Source organism: Apteryx rowi, unplaced genomic scaffold (genome assembly GCF_003343035.1).
Source record: "Apteryx rowi isolate R43461 unplaced genomic scaffold, aptRow1 scaffold_53, whole genome shotgun sequence".
Taxonomy (NCBI): Eukaryota; Metazoa; Chordata; class Aves; order Apterygiformes; family Apterygidae; genus Apteryx; species Apteryx rowi.
The window spans coordinates 139,761-153,717 of NW_020450794.1; the positions used below are offsets into that span (position 1 = coordinate 139,761).

Genomic DNA, 13,957 nt, shown 5'->3' on the forward strand with positions numbered 1-13,957 from the left:
GTCAACTAAGTAAAACTGTATAGAGTAATATTAGAAAAGATATTTTTGAATCCCAAACTGAACTCCTATATCTTTTCTAGCTTTTTTAGATTAGAAAAAGGTTATTAGACCTTCTTAAGCATTTGACATCAAATTACATTTGACACACTAAAAGCATGCTTGTTAGATTTTTTTTTTTTTCAATGCTTGTAGAAACAACGTTTGAAGAATGTTTGTGTACTTGAATAAAAAGTAGAGGAAAACACATTAGCAATCCCTTGCCAAATCCAGAGTCAAAAAATGTTTGGTTTTTTTGTATTTAGTAAGATGCAAGAATCACGTGACAGCAATTTTTAGTGTCTCTGTTTACCTTTATTGTGGGACACATCTGGCTTAGTGAACATGAGAAACTTCAAGTGCTTGAGTTGTAGTTGAGTCAGAAGTTAAAACCATTAGAGGAATTTTAAACTGAAATCAAAAGCTCTTTATTCTACTGACAGCCATAGCTGGGAAAGCAAATCTGTTTCAGAAGCTATTGTTGGAGTAAGTTAAAGTCACTGCTCAAGTGTGGGTTTGGGTGGTGTGTTTTTTTTGTTTGTTTAACATGTTATCTAATCTGTTCCTCATCTCTGAACTTTTACCTCTAACGTCCCATAGGAACTACAAGCTATAAATACGAAGATATAGGGCCAATACATAAGTTTCATAGCTTACTTCTGTAAATGTCTCTTGTGTTCAAAGGTCCAGGAGAAAATAACTCTTTGCTGTTTAATCCGTTGCTGTAATATGCCCCTTATTTCTGGTTGACTAAAGAATAAAGAAACAAACAGTGGATACTCTTCTGTAAAAAGAGTGTTTGTCTTTTCTTAACATGATCTTGCTAGATTTATTTAGAGTGGACGTTCCGCATTTGTTTCATGTCCAATGACATTCTGTAAATTCAAGATACTGTGGCATCACCAGCTGTTGGGTTTTTATTAATAAGAGTTCTCAATTTTAATGGGAAGTTTTACCCAAAGAATAGTGGGAGAACAGAACTGAGTGTTTGAGTCCTTTATTGTCACACCGCTTACCTGTTCTCGTCTCCTGACCTGGCACCATTACTGCTTCTTCTGTAGGTTTTTCTTCTTTGCTCTTTCCTCCATTGAATTTTTCCTGCAATTCCTTGCTTCTCTGGGTACCCTAGTGGAACTCCTTGCTTGTCTGTAATCTCTTTAATTCCACCTGTTGCACTGGTGGGCAATTGAATGTTCACACTAAAGGGTAATAAGGTGCCTAGTTTAGCCACTTTAAATGCCAGAAGTGAACTGAGACCAGTTCCAGGTGCCAGGGGCTGTACTGGACTTTCAGACAGACAAGATGATGTATTAAATATGTGAAGCGACTCTTTCGCAGTGCAAAAATGAGTTGGGTATAAGCAGGCCTGAGGTTCTGAAGATACTGATTCTTTTGGAGGTTCAATAAGTCATCTTCCAAGCTGGATTCTGCTTGGAATTAATGGATCTCAAACTTCTGTCATGCTATCTTAGTTTCAGAATTAGAGGGGCAAGGAAGTTTCCAAATACACGTAGAATGCCTGGATGTGTTGATGGCTTGGAAAAATAGTGGAAGACTGGGAACTGTAGTGCAGTATACTCCTAGGGGAAAGTGACATTTCATTTAGGGAACTTACTGCATGTGAGGCAGGTGTCAGGGTTTTTAGGTATTCTTTGAATTCTTTCTGTGGGTCAGAATCTTGAAAATAAGGTTGAGAAGTTGGGATAAAGAGTGAAACTGCCACTGCTCTTAGGTTGCTTTAGCTTCTGTGTATCTTGTTAAGCTAACTTTTTGGCTTCACTTAATTCTTTGGTATCACAATATCTGACTTAACATTAATACGGTCAGAGAAAAACTCAGAGGTGTATATATTCTTTTAACATTTAAGTAGAAATCTTGTGCTAAAGAATGTCTTAAAAGTGGATGCTGCCATTGGAAATATTTAAATACACCATCCAAAAGATGGTTGTTCAATTTATTATGATAGGGAATAGTGGATGGAAGTAAATAGAAAGTAAATAGACATGGGGGGGGGCACAAAGGATGTTCACTTGTTCTGGCAGTGAACTTTGGAATACAGGGTTTTTAAATGATTCAGAAAAATCAGCAGCTGTGTGTAAGTCAGATGAATTTCCTATGATTTCCTTAATGGTTTTCTGCTGAAAACCAGAAAGTAGTAGGAGAAAGCTTCTAAATCTAAGGAGCTAATATTTAGGCTGTTTATATTCACACAGGTTATTCTTACTCACACGGTTATTCTTTGTGTGCTTGGAATAGTTATGCATAGCAAGTATTGGTTATGATGATTTAGTAAGTTTTATTACTGTGTAGAAGTGACCAAGTTGTGCTAGATGTCGGTTTCTAATTTCTGGAAGTTAAAGGGGAAAAAGTCTGCACTATTAATCTGCAGGCCAGTCCTTGTTTTCAGATACCTGTGTTGTGATTTCTTTTACTTTTCAGTGAAAAGCTCAGAAGGTAACTTAATTATTTTCTCAGAAACAGAAAAGCAAATGCTAAGTTCCCTAGCTGTCTTAACTGTGACGTCTTCAATAAAAGTTTGCCTTTATAATGTATAAATTGAATATTCCTGTTTAAATATATTGGAAGATGATCAGTAACATGTTTTTTCTTGATTCACTGATCTTTCTGATATTAGATTCCTCCTAGGCTAAGACACCTTTTCTGTATTGAGTAGTTTGTTCATATTAAAAAACCACAAGCAATTGGATCTAAGCAGAAAAGGCAAGATATATTCCTGCTATTTCTGAAATGGGTGGGCGGATGTGTTTTGCTTACTACTTTTTTCAGTCATACTTAATTGCTGTTTATATCTTGTTTAAAGCCGTATTCACTGTGGTATCTCCAGAACTTTGGACATGCTTGTCATCTGCGCTCTTGAGAAACTCTTTAGGCTTTAATTCCAGTAAGTCACATATCAAATGTGCAAATTACAGTATGTGAGATCCTGCACGCTTTTCTGACCATCAATTAATTCAGTAATATGAATATTGATGTGGCTTAAAGCCTCCTGGGCTTTGTCAGAAATTCATTTTAACAAATATTTAAACCATTGGGGCTGGGGTTGTGTGGCATGTTTGGCAACTATTCTATTCACACGAAAGCTTTTGTAGCCTCGATGGCAAAATAACATTTTTCTTAAGTTAGTCTGCCAATTCACCTGCTCGCTGTGAATGAAGACTACAGCACCAACCTATACATGACAGCTAAAGCACTGGTAACTTGTTGAAATAGTTTAAAAAAAAAAAAAATCTCTTCACCAAGCTGGCAATTCTTCAGTATTAAAGCTTTGTGAAAACTGCGGTGTATGGAAATGAGCTTCATGAAGAATGAAGTGGAAGAGGTCTCTGCATCAGGTAATTTTCAATAATCTTTAATTTTGGTGGTGTGGAAAGGAATAAAAATAGGAAAAAGAGAAGCATTTTGCATTTTTGCAGAAGAGGAAGGGTTTTTGAGGGGGCTCTTCTTAAAGCTTGAATGCCAGACTCTGCCATCTTAGCTCTAGCACTCCCATTTTTTGCTAGTTGTAGTAGTGGGTGATGGCAAACTCTGTGTTTAATTTGACAAGTGAAATGGATGATCTTCATCCGTAGTTCTAACCCCCAGCTGACATGGCATAGTTAACTTTTAATTGCACACTGCAGTTTGTTTCTTGCAATAGCAAAGATAACTACTGATTTAGAAGGTGCAGGGTCAAATGCAGGAAATACCACATATAGCGCGTTAAGAAAATCCCATGATGTAGCGCCCACACATCAAAAATATGAATGCAGAAACACTAGTAACGTTTCAGTTCCACGGGAAGCTTGGGCACCTAGGCATAACAGCCCTCTGCAGTGTTGGAGCAGTCTGTAAGCCTGAAGCCTTTTATAGCAAGGATCAATGAATTGCATCTTGATTCTTTGCAAGTTGCTGCTGAAATCATAGCAAATATCAAACAACTACTTCTGTACAGGTACTAAACTAATTTTAAGAGCCCACTCTTGCCACCTGTTGAATTAATGCGTTGTCTGACTTTGCTTCAGAGCTTTTGATTTGTTTCCAATCTAGCTTTTAAGCTGTTTTCCAGGGGTTGGTTTGTATTTGTAGTCCCTCACGCATAACCTTTTTGAGGACAGAACTTGGGATGAGACCTAAGCTGGCATTGTGGCTTCCTGACATTTAGACATGTTAAGATCTGCTTTTATAAAAACAGAAAAGCAGCTGAAGACTGGCACTTGTGTATTAAGCTTCTGAATAACTTACAGAAAGATGTGCATCTTACAGACAAGTAACATACAGTCAAACAGATCTAGACAGTACTGTATTTTTGCTAAAGGATGCTGAATACCAGTTTTGCACTCTTGTCTCTTAGTGCGCAAGTTTTTCTATATAAACAACTTAAGCTGCAAAGTTTAGATTCTGTGGCTGACTGTAAATTTCTTTTTTTTATTCTCTATTTACAGCTCTTCACCTCTTTCAGCAAGAGGAGACTTTTGTCAAGATAATTGCCCATAACTAACCTACCTTGGAGGAGCATGTACAAAACTCATTTCACAAATAGAGAATGATTAGTATTTGGAGTAACTGCCAGCAGAAGAAATGAAGAAATGTGTTTTTTATGGATAATATATAAAATAAATTAAAGGATGTTAATAGATTATCCTTAATCAATATAAAGCACAGCTGCAAAAATGAGAAAAGGGGAAGAATAAGTGGAGAACATGGTTGCAAATAATGTGCATTTTTGTTCTTAAAGAAATGGACTACATGTTGTATGAAACTCTGAAATATTGTAATATGTTTTGATTTATCACTAGTAAACTGATATTTCTGCAGCACTCCGAATTTGGTCATCCTTCTGTTAGACTCTGGACTGTTTTTTGATCTGTAATTATTTTGGTCTACAAGTCATGATTTTGTTGCTAATTAACTGGGAAATTGCTTGTGGGGATCCAACAGCATTGAACAAAATTTCAGGGCTAATCTAAAAGGATAAGACTATTCAAAAATATCAACATTGTTCCAGCTGCTTGATAGTGTAACTGCAGAGGAAAGAGCTGCTCTCCAACACTGTGGTAGTAGTACACAGATGCAGCTGAGGAAAGTACTGCGTGTTTTATGTTAGGGGCCAGGTAAACCCGCTGTGGAGTGTTAATGCTCTTCAAGCTGCATTGCTGCAACAAACCATGTGTCCCTAGCTTCTGGATGTGCTGGTGTGCTACATGGCAGGGTATTCTCACTTCATGTGAGATGATAGGCTAAATATATATCCTGCAGGAAATACTAATTCTATAATGAACTTTAAGGGTTTTTTTTGCCCCCCCCCCCTCGAATTTAAGATTCGTTTATCAGAAGCTTGCTATTCTACACACTTACACTCTCTATAAATCAAACTCTCTGCATCAGGTGAAATGACGGGCTGGTGGAGATCTTACAGTGTCTTTTGTTGTTATAAAAGAGTAATTATCTCTATCTGTACTTTAGAGAATAAAGTATACCTCAATGGAGTGTTGCTTTGCTTGATTAATGAGGTTTTGAATAGTATCCATGTGCCTTTTGTAATACATATGAAATTTTCTTCTGGTATGTTCAATCACAGTATTTTCCAGCATTCTTTGAAATACTTATCTAGTCATGGTGTTTAAGCTTTAACAATTCTTTACATTAAAATTTTAGAGAAGAAAATATGTACTCCCCCTTTTTTTTTCTTTCCCTTTTTAAAAGGGCTCATAGGATCCTTTGTGAAATCTCATAGCTGTACTTACCTGCCTACTTTTTTCATAAGTCATTAATGCGAAGGTAGCTTTAGACCTTCATCTTATCCACTGCATACCTAGTTTTTAACAGCAAGAAAATACTTTGTTTAGCACTTGTGTATCAGGGCTTAAATTGCATTACAAATGGTATGCACACATACTGGTCCTATTTGGGGGCAGATAAGTGACCTTTTTGCACTGCTGTGTAAAATATGAAGAATACCTGCCCCCCAAAATCAAATGATTAAACCTCATCTATGAGGACTGAGTCTTTGCTACTGATGAACACCTTTGTGTTTGCCCAGGTCGCAGATGTACAGACAGGAATCTCCCCCTTGGTATGAGTAGCTTGAGTAATTATTCTTAGTAAAAACTGAAGATTAAAAGCTTTTTAAAAACAGTAGACTTTTGGATTCTTCTGTGAAGATGAACTCTCAGCACATCAATAACAGGTAATTACCTTTTTAAACACTCTACTTAAATACCATGTAACAAATATTTAATATTCATGTAATTCTTACATTGTCATTTACTAGATTCTTCTAATCTCTTTTTTAGATACCAAGGTTCCAGTCCAGGATAGGTAAGTATTCTTAAGCCTTCTTGTTAGCAGTACCTGTTTCACAGAAAAACTAAGCTTAAGCTTATTCATTTTTCTTTACTCTCCAAAGATACTTTTTCTAGACTACTTCATGTAATAACTTTGCTATGGGTTAGCATGTGCATCTAGGTGCATAGTAAGACTCCTTACAAACATTACATTTACTCAGTTCACGAATTGAAAAAGTTGCTTCCACTTTTTAATTCTTCTTGCTCACTTTTCAGAAGCATTTTATGCTTCTTTGGCCAGTTTGATTTTAATGGCCTGTACTAGAAATTATTTGTCCCATCACCTGATCAAGTATGTAAGTGCCTAGAACAGTCTTTAATGGGGTTAAGGTGATATTGTATATTTGTGTGTGCATGTGCATAAGTGCACTGGTTTTAATTCAACTTTCTCCTTTAATTTGCAGCCTCCCAGTCTGGTGTTTTTCTTGCCTCTTCATGGCCTCGTGTCTTAAGAGCAGCCTAGCTGGATCCCCTGGTTCCTGTTTCTTCCTGTTTCAAAATTCTCTGATTCTGTTTTCCACGCATTTAAAATCCCATACCCTTTTATATTCATATGCATACACTAAGCTTTTACTACCTGTTTTGGTCTTCGTGGTTTTCCTAAGACTTTGATTGGGTTCCGTCCAAGATTTCCCATGTGACACTGTTCCTTTGGATTCCCTGCTGCAATGAAAAAGTTTCTCCTGTTGAATATCTCGGTCATGCTTTTTAGATTTTAGGGCCCTGACCATCCCTATCTGTTTCTGTTCTACTTTGTCTTGCTGTAAATACTTTGGGGTAGAAGTTAAGGATGTACCTTTTGCTGCTTGACTTCAAAAGCGAGTACTATTAATTTTTGTAAAGAAGCGAGAGAATTTATGGATTATGGGGGATAAGGATAGTGAATATATATCCTGGGAAAAAGAGCAAACAGCCCCAACGCGACAGCACATCTCTCGGAGATGTTTAGATTCGTGAGATGTTTGTTCTGCCCCTTTCTGTCCTTATTAGGAAATGCAGTCGCATGCTTCCAAGCTAAATGTAGTACTTCTTTTTTTCCTCCATCAAGTAATCTCTTTATTTCCGCACAATTTGTGTAACTTTAGGGAGTCTTTGTGTGCCAGTGCTGAACTGTGCAATCCCTTACACTCCATGCCATGCGCGAATCGTTGTTGAATAGAATGTGTTTTAGACTCATCTTAAATGTGTTCTCCTTTCTTGTGTAAAACACTTCCTCAGATATTTTCTCGAAAAGGTTTGGTTATGAATCTCTTTAATTATCTGGTCACTCACTTGCTGACTGACTCCAAGAAAAAATTAAGTGCGTGTGTGTTGTGATCTTCTCTGGCTCAAAGTAAGGTGGGGGGGGGGGCAGGTACCGGCTTTTATTTTTATTATCTTTTGGAGTTCATGGTACTATGATTGCAGATTTCTATATGTGTAAGTTCAAAGTGACTGCACCCCATATAATTTTAATTTTGCTTGCTATTACTGTATTATAGTGTATCTAGGGTTTAAAGTTTTAAGCATTAACTTTCCACTCTGCTACAACATAAGAGCATATTAAGATAGTCCTATACAAAAAAATAGCTAAATGTAAAGCTGCTGCATCTGAATTTCTGGAAGTGTATACTTTTTTTTTTTAAACTATCATTCCTCCTGTATGAATCCTGTGGGGGGTGGGGGAGTGTTATTGGGGGAATATGTAATGGAATTTTCTCTTGCTGTTGGAGTAAGGTTTATCATGGTTATTCATAAGGACTTGTCTGGGGTTTATTGTATAAAATAAAATGGTAAAACAGCTTTTGTGTGAAGTTTTGATATTAATTTAAATACTACTTTAACTAGAAAGTAGCATTTGCACTAGTAATAAGTGACTTTTTTGTTGTTTAGAGTATAAGGTTGAAGCTATTAAACTTTATGATCATCTGGACTTTTAGTATTTCCTTGGGAATAATAAATGTCTCTTTATATCAGAAGAGATCTCTGAATGGTTTTATATTACTTTGTACATTTTGGTAACATAGATCAAATAGAATACTGTAGTCAGTTGTTGGTTTTAAAATATAAACTTTTAAAACTACCATATAACTTGTATTGCCCAAAATCTTTGCAGTGCTGAAACTTAAATAGTTCCTCTAAGTTAACTTGAGAATAACTACAACTTTTTTCTTTTTCTGTGTTTCAGGGAAATGAGGCAAGCTACCCCTTGGAAATGTGCTCACACTGTAAGTTGTTTGTTTGTTTTTAATCACAGCGTTATATTGTTTGAGAGATTAAACTTTAATGGCATTTGGAAATTGATACGTACAACTCTTGCTTATGAATTTACTACTTGAAGAAAAATTGCTCAATTTCAATACTCTTCTACAGAATAAAGTTAAAATGTGAAAAATTATCTTTGAAGAATGTTGGCTCTTGGTGTTAGGTTGTAAAATTAAAAATCATTCATTATTTCAAAAAAATGATATAAATTTGGTTTTAAAGTGTGTGCTTTTCTTTTAATTTCTTAATTGAAATCATTAAAATGAAACAAAGTGGTTTTAGTGTCATTATAGTGAAGTGCTATAACTGGCAGTCTGACTGGTGGAGCTTTTCTGTTGGTCCCAATGCCAGTTCCTCAGAGATGTGGAGCAGCCTTTGGTGTAGTATGTGCTATTGTAGGAGCCAACTATATTGCTGAAACTGTTTTGGCAACTTCAGAGAAATGAGAGGTTGAGGGTAGAATATTTATTTATTTGCTTTCTGTGTATGCTTGCAGCCAGGCATTTAAGTGAGAAGCTGCTTAAGTTAGTGTTATTCACTTGTGGGCCACATGAGCATACAATTCATTGCTTTGTCTCATGCAGTTAGTTTATCCTGTAAAAATGACAGTTTCTTGCCTGAAGATGCCCAAAGAAAGGGTTGTTTTGTAGTGTCCTTCCGCTAAGAGTACTTATACTTTAACTGCTTTGTTCCTTAAACTTTTTTCTTAAGCACTAAATTGCATGTCAGCTTGATCAAAACTTGCATTCTTCGGTCGTTCAGATCTCCTTTTTAAACAGGACAGTAAGTTCTTCAAGATAAAGCTTATCTTCTAGACTATTTGGTATGCTTGTCATAACACCAGCTCTCATCGTAAGAGTCACACACAGTAATGTAATCATGGAGGTTTCTTTCTAAATATATTTTTCGGAGGAATTAATGCAAAATTAATTTGGAAGTCCTCTATGCCTAATTATGTACAAGTCTGTATGAGTTATAATTTGAGTCATCAGCTTGCAAATACTCCTGTGCATGTGAGGAGTATCTTACCTACTTCACAGAAGCACTGCGTTGCTGGGTTGTACTCGAAATATATATTGTTAAATAGGCATGTGAGTGAAATTTTCAAATTTAAAGAACACTTTAGAGCTCTTTCTTTCTGAATCACGTATCTGTTCTTAGCTTACTGCTGCATTGGTCAGTTTTTGTTTAGAGGCAAATTGCCCTCTGAAGATGGTTCTTACTAGGTGTATCTCTGCCTGAGCTGTTTAACTCTTCTTACTCGCTCAGAATAACAGCACGTTGCTCTTCCAAACTTCTGATTCTGGGAAAACTCAAAGCTGTGTTTATTTGTAGCTACTGCACAGCCTAATTTTATTGCTGAGCTTGTTTGCCCCCTTTTCTTGCAAAGGAAGAGAGGATTTCCACGTCGTATTCTGTGGTTGAACTGTGTTCTCGAGATATCATTGTGTAAATCTGAGGGTTTTCATGATTAAAGCTTTTCTGCTCTGGTGGACCTTCTCACAGGAAGAGAATGTAGGCTGCTTCTCTCAGCAGCAAGACTTTATGTGCACTAGGGAAAACGTGGTTGTCGCAGATCTCCCTTTTCTTGATTGCACCTGAGGAAAAATGATTGCCTTGTGCTTAAAGATTCTTCATGCCTGAAAAAAATGAGAGAGAGAATTTTTGGTACAGAAATGTAGCACATTTCAGTAGCACATTTGAGAATAGATAATTTAAGTGAATATTCACCTCATTCTTCAAATGTTACGTGTTCCTGCTACTTCCAAGTAGTTGTTGACTGACAGGGCAAAAGCTTTTCAGGGTAAGGTCTGACAAACTTTTTGTAGATCATTAGATGAGGATTTTGAATGGTTAGACTCCCGGGAGACTTTGTCGGTTAGCACTAGTGCATCTATGCTGTCTGCGCTGTGGCGTTGGGTCATAACCTCTGTCTGGCACTGCAGTTGCTGCTGTTGCGGTGTCTCACTTCTATAGGAAGAATTTTGTCTAAAAGTTGGCAGTTATGAAAAGCAAATTCAGGGTATTAGGCAGAGGCTGCACACCATTAGTCAAGAATATTCCTTTTACTGTACCCTTCACTTAAGAATATTAGTTTTTTCGGTGGGTTGCATTCCTGAATACAGAATGCTGTTGTCTGGAAGCTGTGCTGTGTCGGAGAAATTACTGAAAATCTAGTACTGTTTTACATTGTGGATGTTTGGTGTCAGTCAAGCTGCATCCAACTACCCATAAGAAACTTTTTCCATCGCAAAAAGCTGGGAAGTAAAATAATTGTTTTATAGTATACTTTGATTTTAGGGTAAGGAGACTAGTATCTCTTTTCTAACTTAAGAAATTGTAATTGACACATCTGAAGTCATGAAAAGGATTAGGCCAGCTGTGTGTAAGCATATACAAGACAAGTGGTTGAATGTGTTCTCAAGGGCATCATCTTTTTGAAATTTGATCTCCGAGACTGAAATGGCTGTCTTAGTTGCTTAATCTGAAACATTATATTTGTGAATCAGACAAGACTGTAGATAGATGTGAGAGCTTTCGTTGAAGGTCTCTCTTATTTTGAGTTGTCTGCAGTCCATGCTTAGGGAAAACACTCCCCCCCCCCCCCTTTTTAAGCTGGAAAAGTTGAAGGTGAATTTCAGAGCATGTTTTACTTACAAAAAGGCTTTTTTAATCCCTTAACAATATCTCTGTTTATACTGATACCAGATTTGAAAAATATATGGAAACTAGGCTTTTTGCAAACTTGCTTTCTGGTCTTTTTTTGGTTAGCTGTATCTTTGAGCCAGTATTCTAAGTGTCTGAAAAGCCAAGCTTTTAAATACATGTTTAAACATCTGGATAAACACTTAGATTGCAGAAGTGCTGAGTTCTTTCAGCAAAGAGGTGCTGAGATGTACAGTATTTCTAAGACTTGTACACTGTACAGATGCCTACACAAGTGTTGTGTACCCGGCAGCAATGGATGTGTAGCACTTCTGAATATGTGAGCAGTTATCCCATTAAAATCTCACTGAATCTACTGGACTCTGAAGAGATTTGGATTTTTAAGGCTTTCTCTCTTACTTGTGGCTTTCGCATTAATAACTAACTAACCATGCAGGTGCACCTTTACTTTGGAAAAAAATATCATTAAAAACTTTCTAAAATTGCTTCACCTTTGAACACATTGCCCTTCAGAAATGGGTTTTAATGAAGCTTTGAGTTGTTGCTTAGATGCTCTTCACGATAGTACCTTAGCATCAGTTATCGTGTGAGTAACAGCTAGAAACAAAAATAAATTTTTAAAACGCCATGGATCATCTGCTCTCTACTGTTCTGTGCTGGGGAAGTGTGTGGCGTATTCTCTAATATGTGGCAACTGAAGAGTGTTTAGCTTGAGGATGAAACTACTGTGCTAAAACAGAGCTATCACAGTGTTTCTAAAAGATACCTTTCACAGTAATACGTAGTTCTTGCATTTTAACCTGACACGTTGCATTTTTAGATGTATCTAAGTTTATAATACCACACAGGTATTTTGACTGTAGAATTGTAATGCAGCAGTTGCTTGGCTGGAAGAGGAAACTTTTGAAAATACTGCCCTCTTTTTTTTTTTTTTATAAACTTTTTGGCACTGCTGAAAAGAACTGCCCTGTTAGTTACAGGGCAAACGAAATTCAGAATGGAAAAAAAAAAAAAGCAAATCTTTGTGTGCTTTAAAACACTGAATCACCTGATATTTATACAGGGCTACCAGCAAAACCTTTTCAAGACAATCATTTAACTGCTGTTTCTTCCATCCGGTTAGTATCTTCTGCAACCTCAGGCATCAGGGCCCAGTTGATGGGCTACTTTTTGGACCGCGTAGGGCCTGTAGAGCCTCGCTTCAGCTGGTGAACGAAGCACAGAAAAGGCTGAGTTTGAGGTTCCAGGAATGCTCACTGCAGCCAGAGCTCGGGGAAGCTCAGGGCTCTGATGAGTCACAGGCAAACTCTGCTTCTAATGAGGTAAACACAGCTTGACCCTCCTTGTTTTGCTCAGTGATGTTATCACCCGCTTCATACTTCTGTGGACTTGGACCTCCCTGGATTTCCTAGTGTTGATCTCTATCCTAGTCTCCCGAGTTTGTCTGGTGAAGTTCTGTCTGCTGCTGCCACCCGCAGTCTTTCTGGCTCAAATACCTTCACTGTATCTAAATTATCCTGTGACTTGCATTCCAGGATAGCTTCAGGGCTTCTGTGTGGGGCCCCGAAGGAGACTTTAGAGGACAGGAAAATGGAATTATTTTGTTCAGCTTCCAATACCCTCATTTAGGTCTCTGTCCTTCAGTGTTAGCTATGTAAAACTTTGAGAGAGTCAGTCTGCTACTAAATACTGAAGAAAAAGCAGTCTTGTAAAACAGAACAGATCAATAATAAATGAGGGCTGTGTTATATGTATGTTCATAGAGGAAATCTGAACAAAAAATGAACTGAAGTGACTATTTTGTTTGAGTGAAACAGGGTTATGGATATTGGAATTTGCTCTTATACATAAATGTTCATTATCTAAAAAACATGTAGGAGGATTTAGGAAAGCAGCAAGCTCAGCTCAGGCAGAGAATTGTCACAGGTGGTGACTTAGTTGAAAGAAGGTTAGATAAAAACATGCCAAAGGAACGTTAGGCTTGTGTTGTAAATGCATTTATCCTTTAAATATTGTGCAATTCTCAAACAATTTTATGAAGACCAAACAGTATGAGAACAATCCATTGCAATGTATAAACCTCTTTTTTAAGCAAGCTTTTTCAACTTCAGCTTGCAGAAAGGCTTTGAAAAAAGTATCTAAGATACTTGCAGTGTATTTAAAAAAAAAAAAAATTACACTTTTCTGATGTGAAACTGTGGTATGTGTGGTCAATTAAAATTATCGAACACTGATCTGCTGATGCTGTTTTTATCCTTATATGCTAATTAAGAGGAGCAGCTTTTCTGCTTATGAGCCATTAAAGGAAATTTTCTAATTCCCATAATTACTTTTATTTTTAGTGGCTTCTTCCTCCTAGAACACGGTATATCCACTGCCAGAAACAAAACGTTGGACAAGTTTGGTGATTAGTCAGCTTTTCACACAGCTACTAATTTGTTGAATACTGTTCTTTGATTTTTTTTTTTAGATATTTTAATATATATTAATTTTTTCCTCCCTTGAGGTAGAACTTTCCTCAGCTCTCTAGTGCAGGACCATCCTTTGCTGGAATATTTTGAGGTTAGGAATGAGAAATGTGTAATGCCTGTTTCTAGTAGAAAATCTGTTGCTCAGCATCTGTATTTGTGCTTTGTATTCCAGTTGAACTGGAATTGACCATATGA

At 36.9% G+C, this 13,957-nt stretch overlaps 1 protein-coding gene across 2 annotated transcripts in view; it reads left to right on the forward strand.

The window, feature by feature from the left end:
• PPP3R1 (protein phosphatase 3 regulatory subunit B, alpha) overlaps window positions 1-13,957 on the forward strand; it is a 42,429-nt gene that overhangs the window by 17,427 nt on the left and 11,045 nt on the right. The window contains exons 2-4 of one of the 2 annotated variants that reach the window (XM_026080805.1): window positions 6,077-6,223; window positions 6,330-6,354; window positions 8,548-8,587. In XM_026080805.1, the coding sequence (XP_025936590.1) occupies window positions 8,575-8,587 (13 nt within the window). In that variant the 5' untranslated portion in view covers window positions 6,077-6,223; window positions 6,330-6,354; window positions 8,548-8,574. The remainder of the gene's footprint in view (window positions 1-6,076; window positions 6,224-6,329; window positions 6,355-8,547; window positions 8,588-13,957) is intronic. The other variant, XM_026080803.1, reaches the window with a different exon arrangement.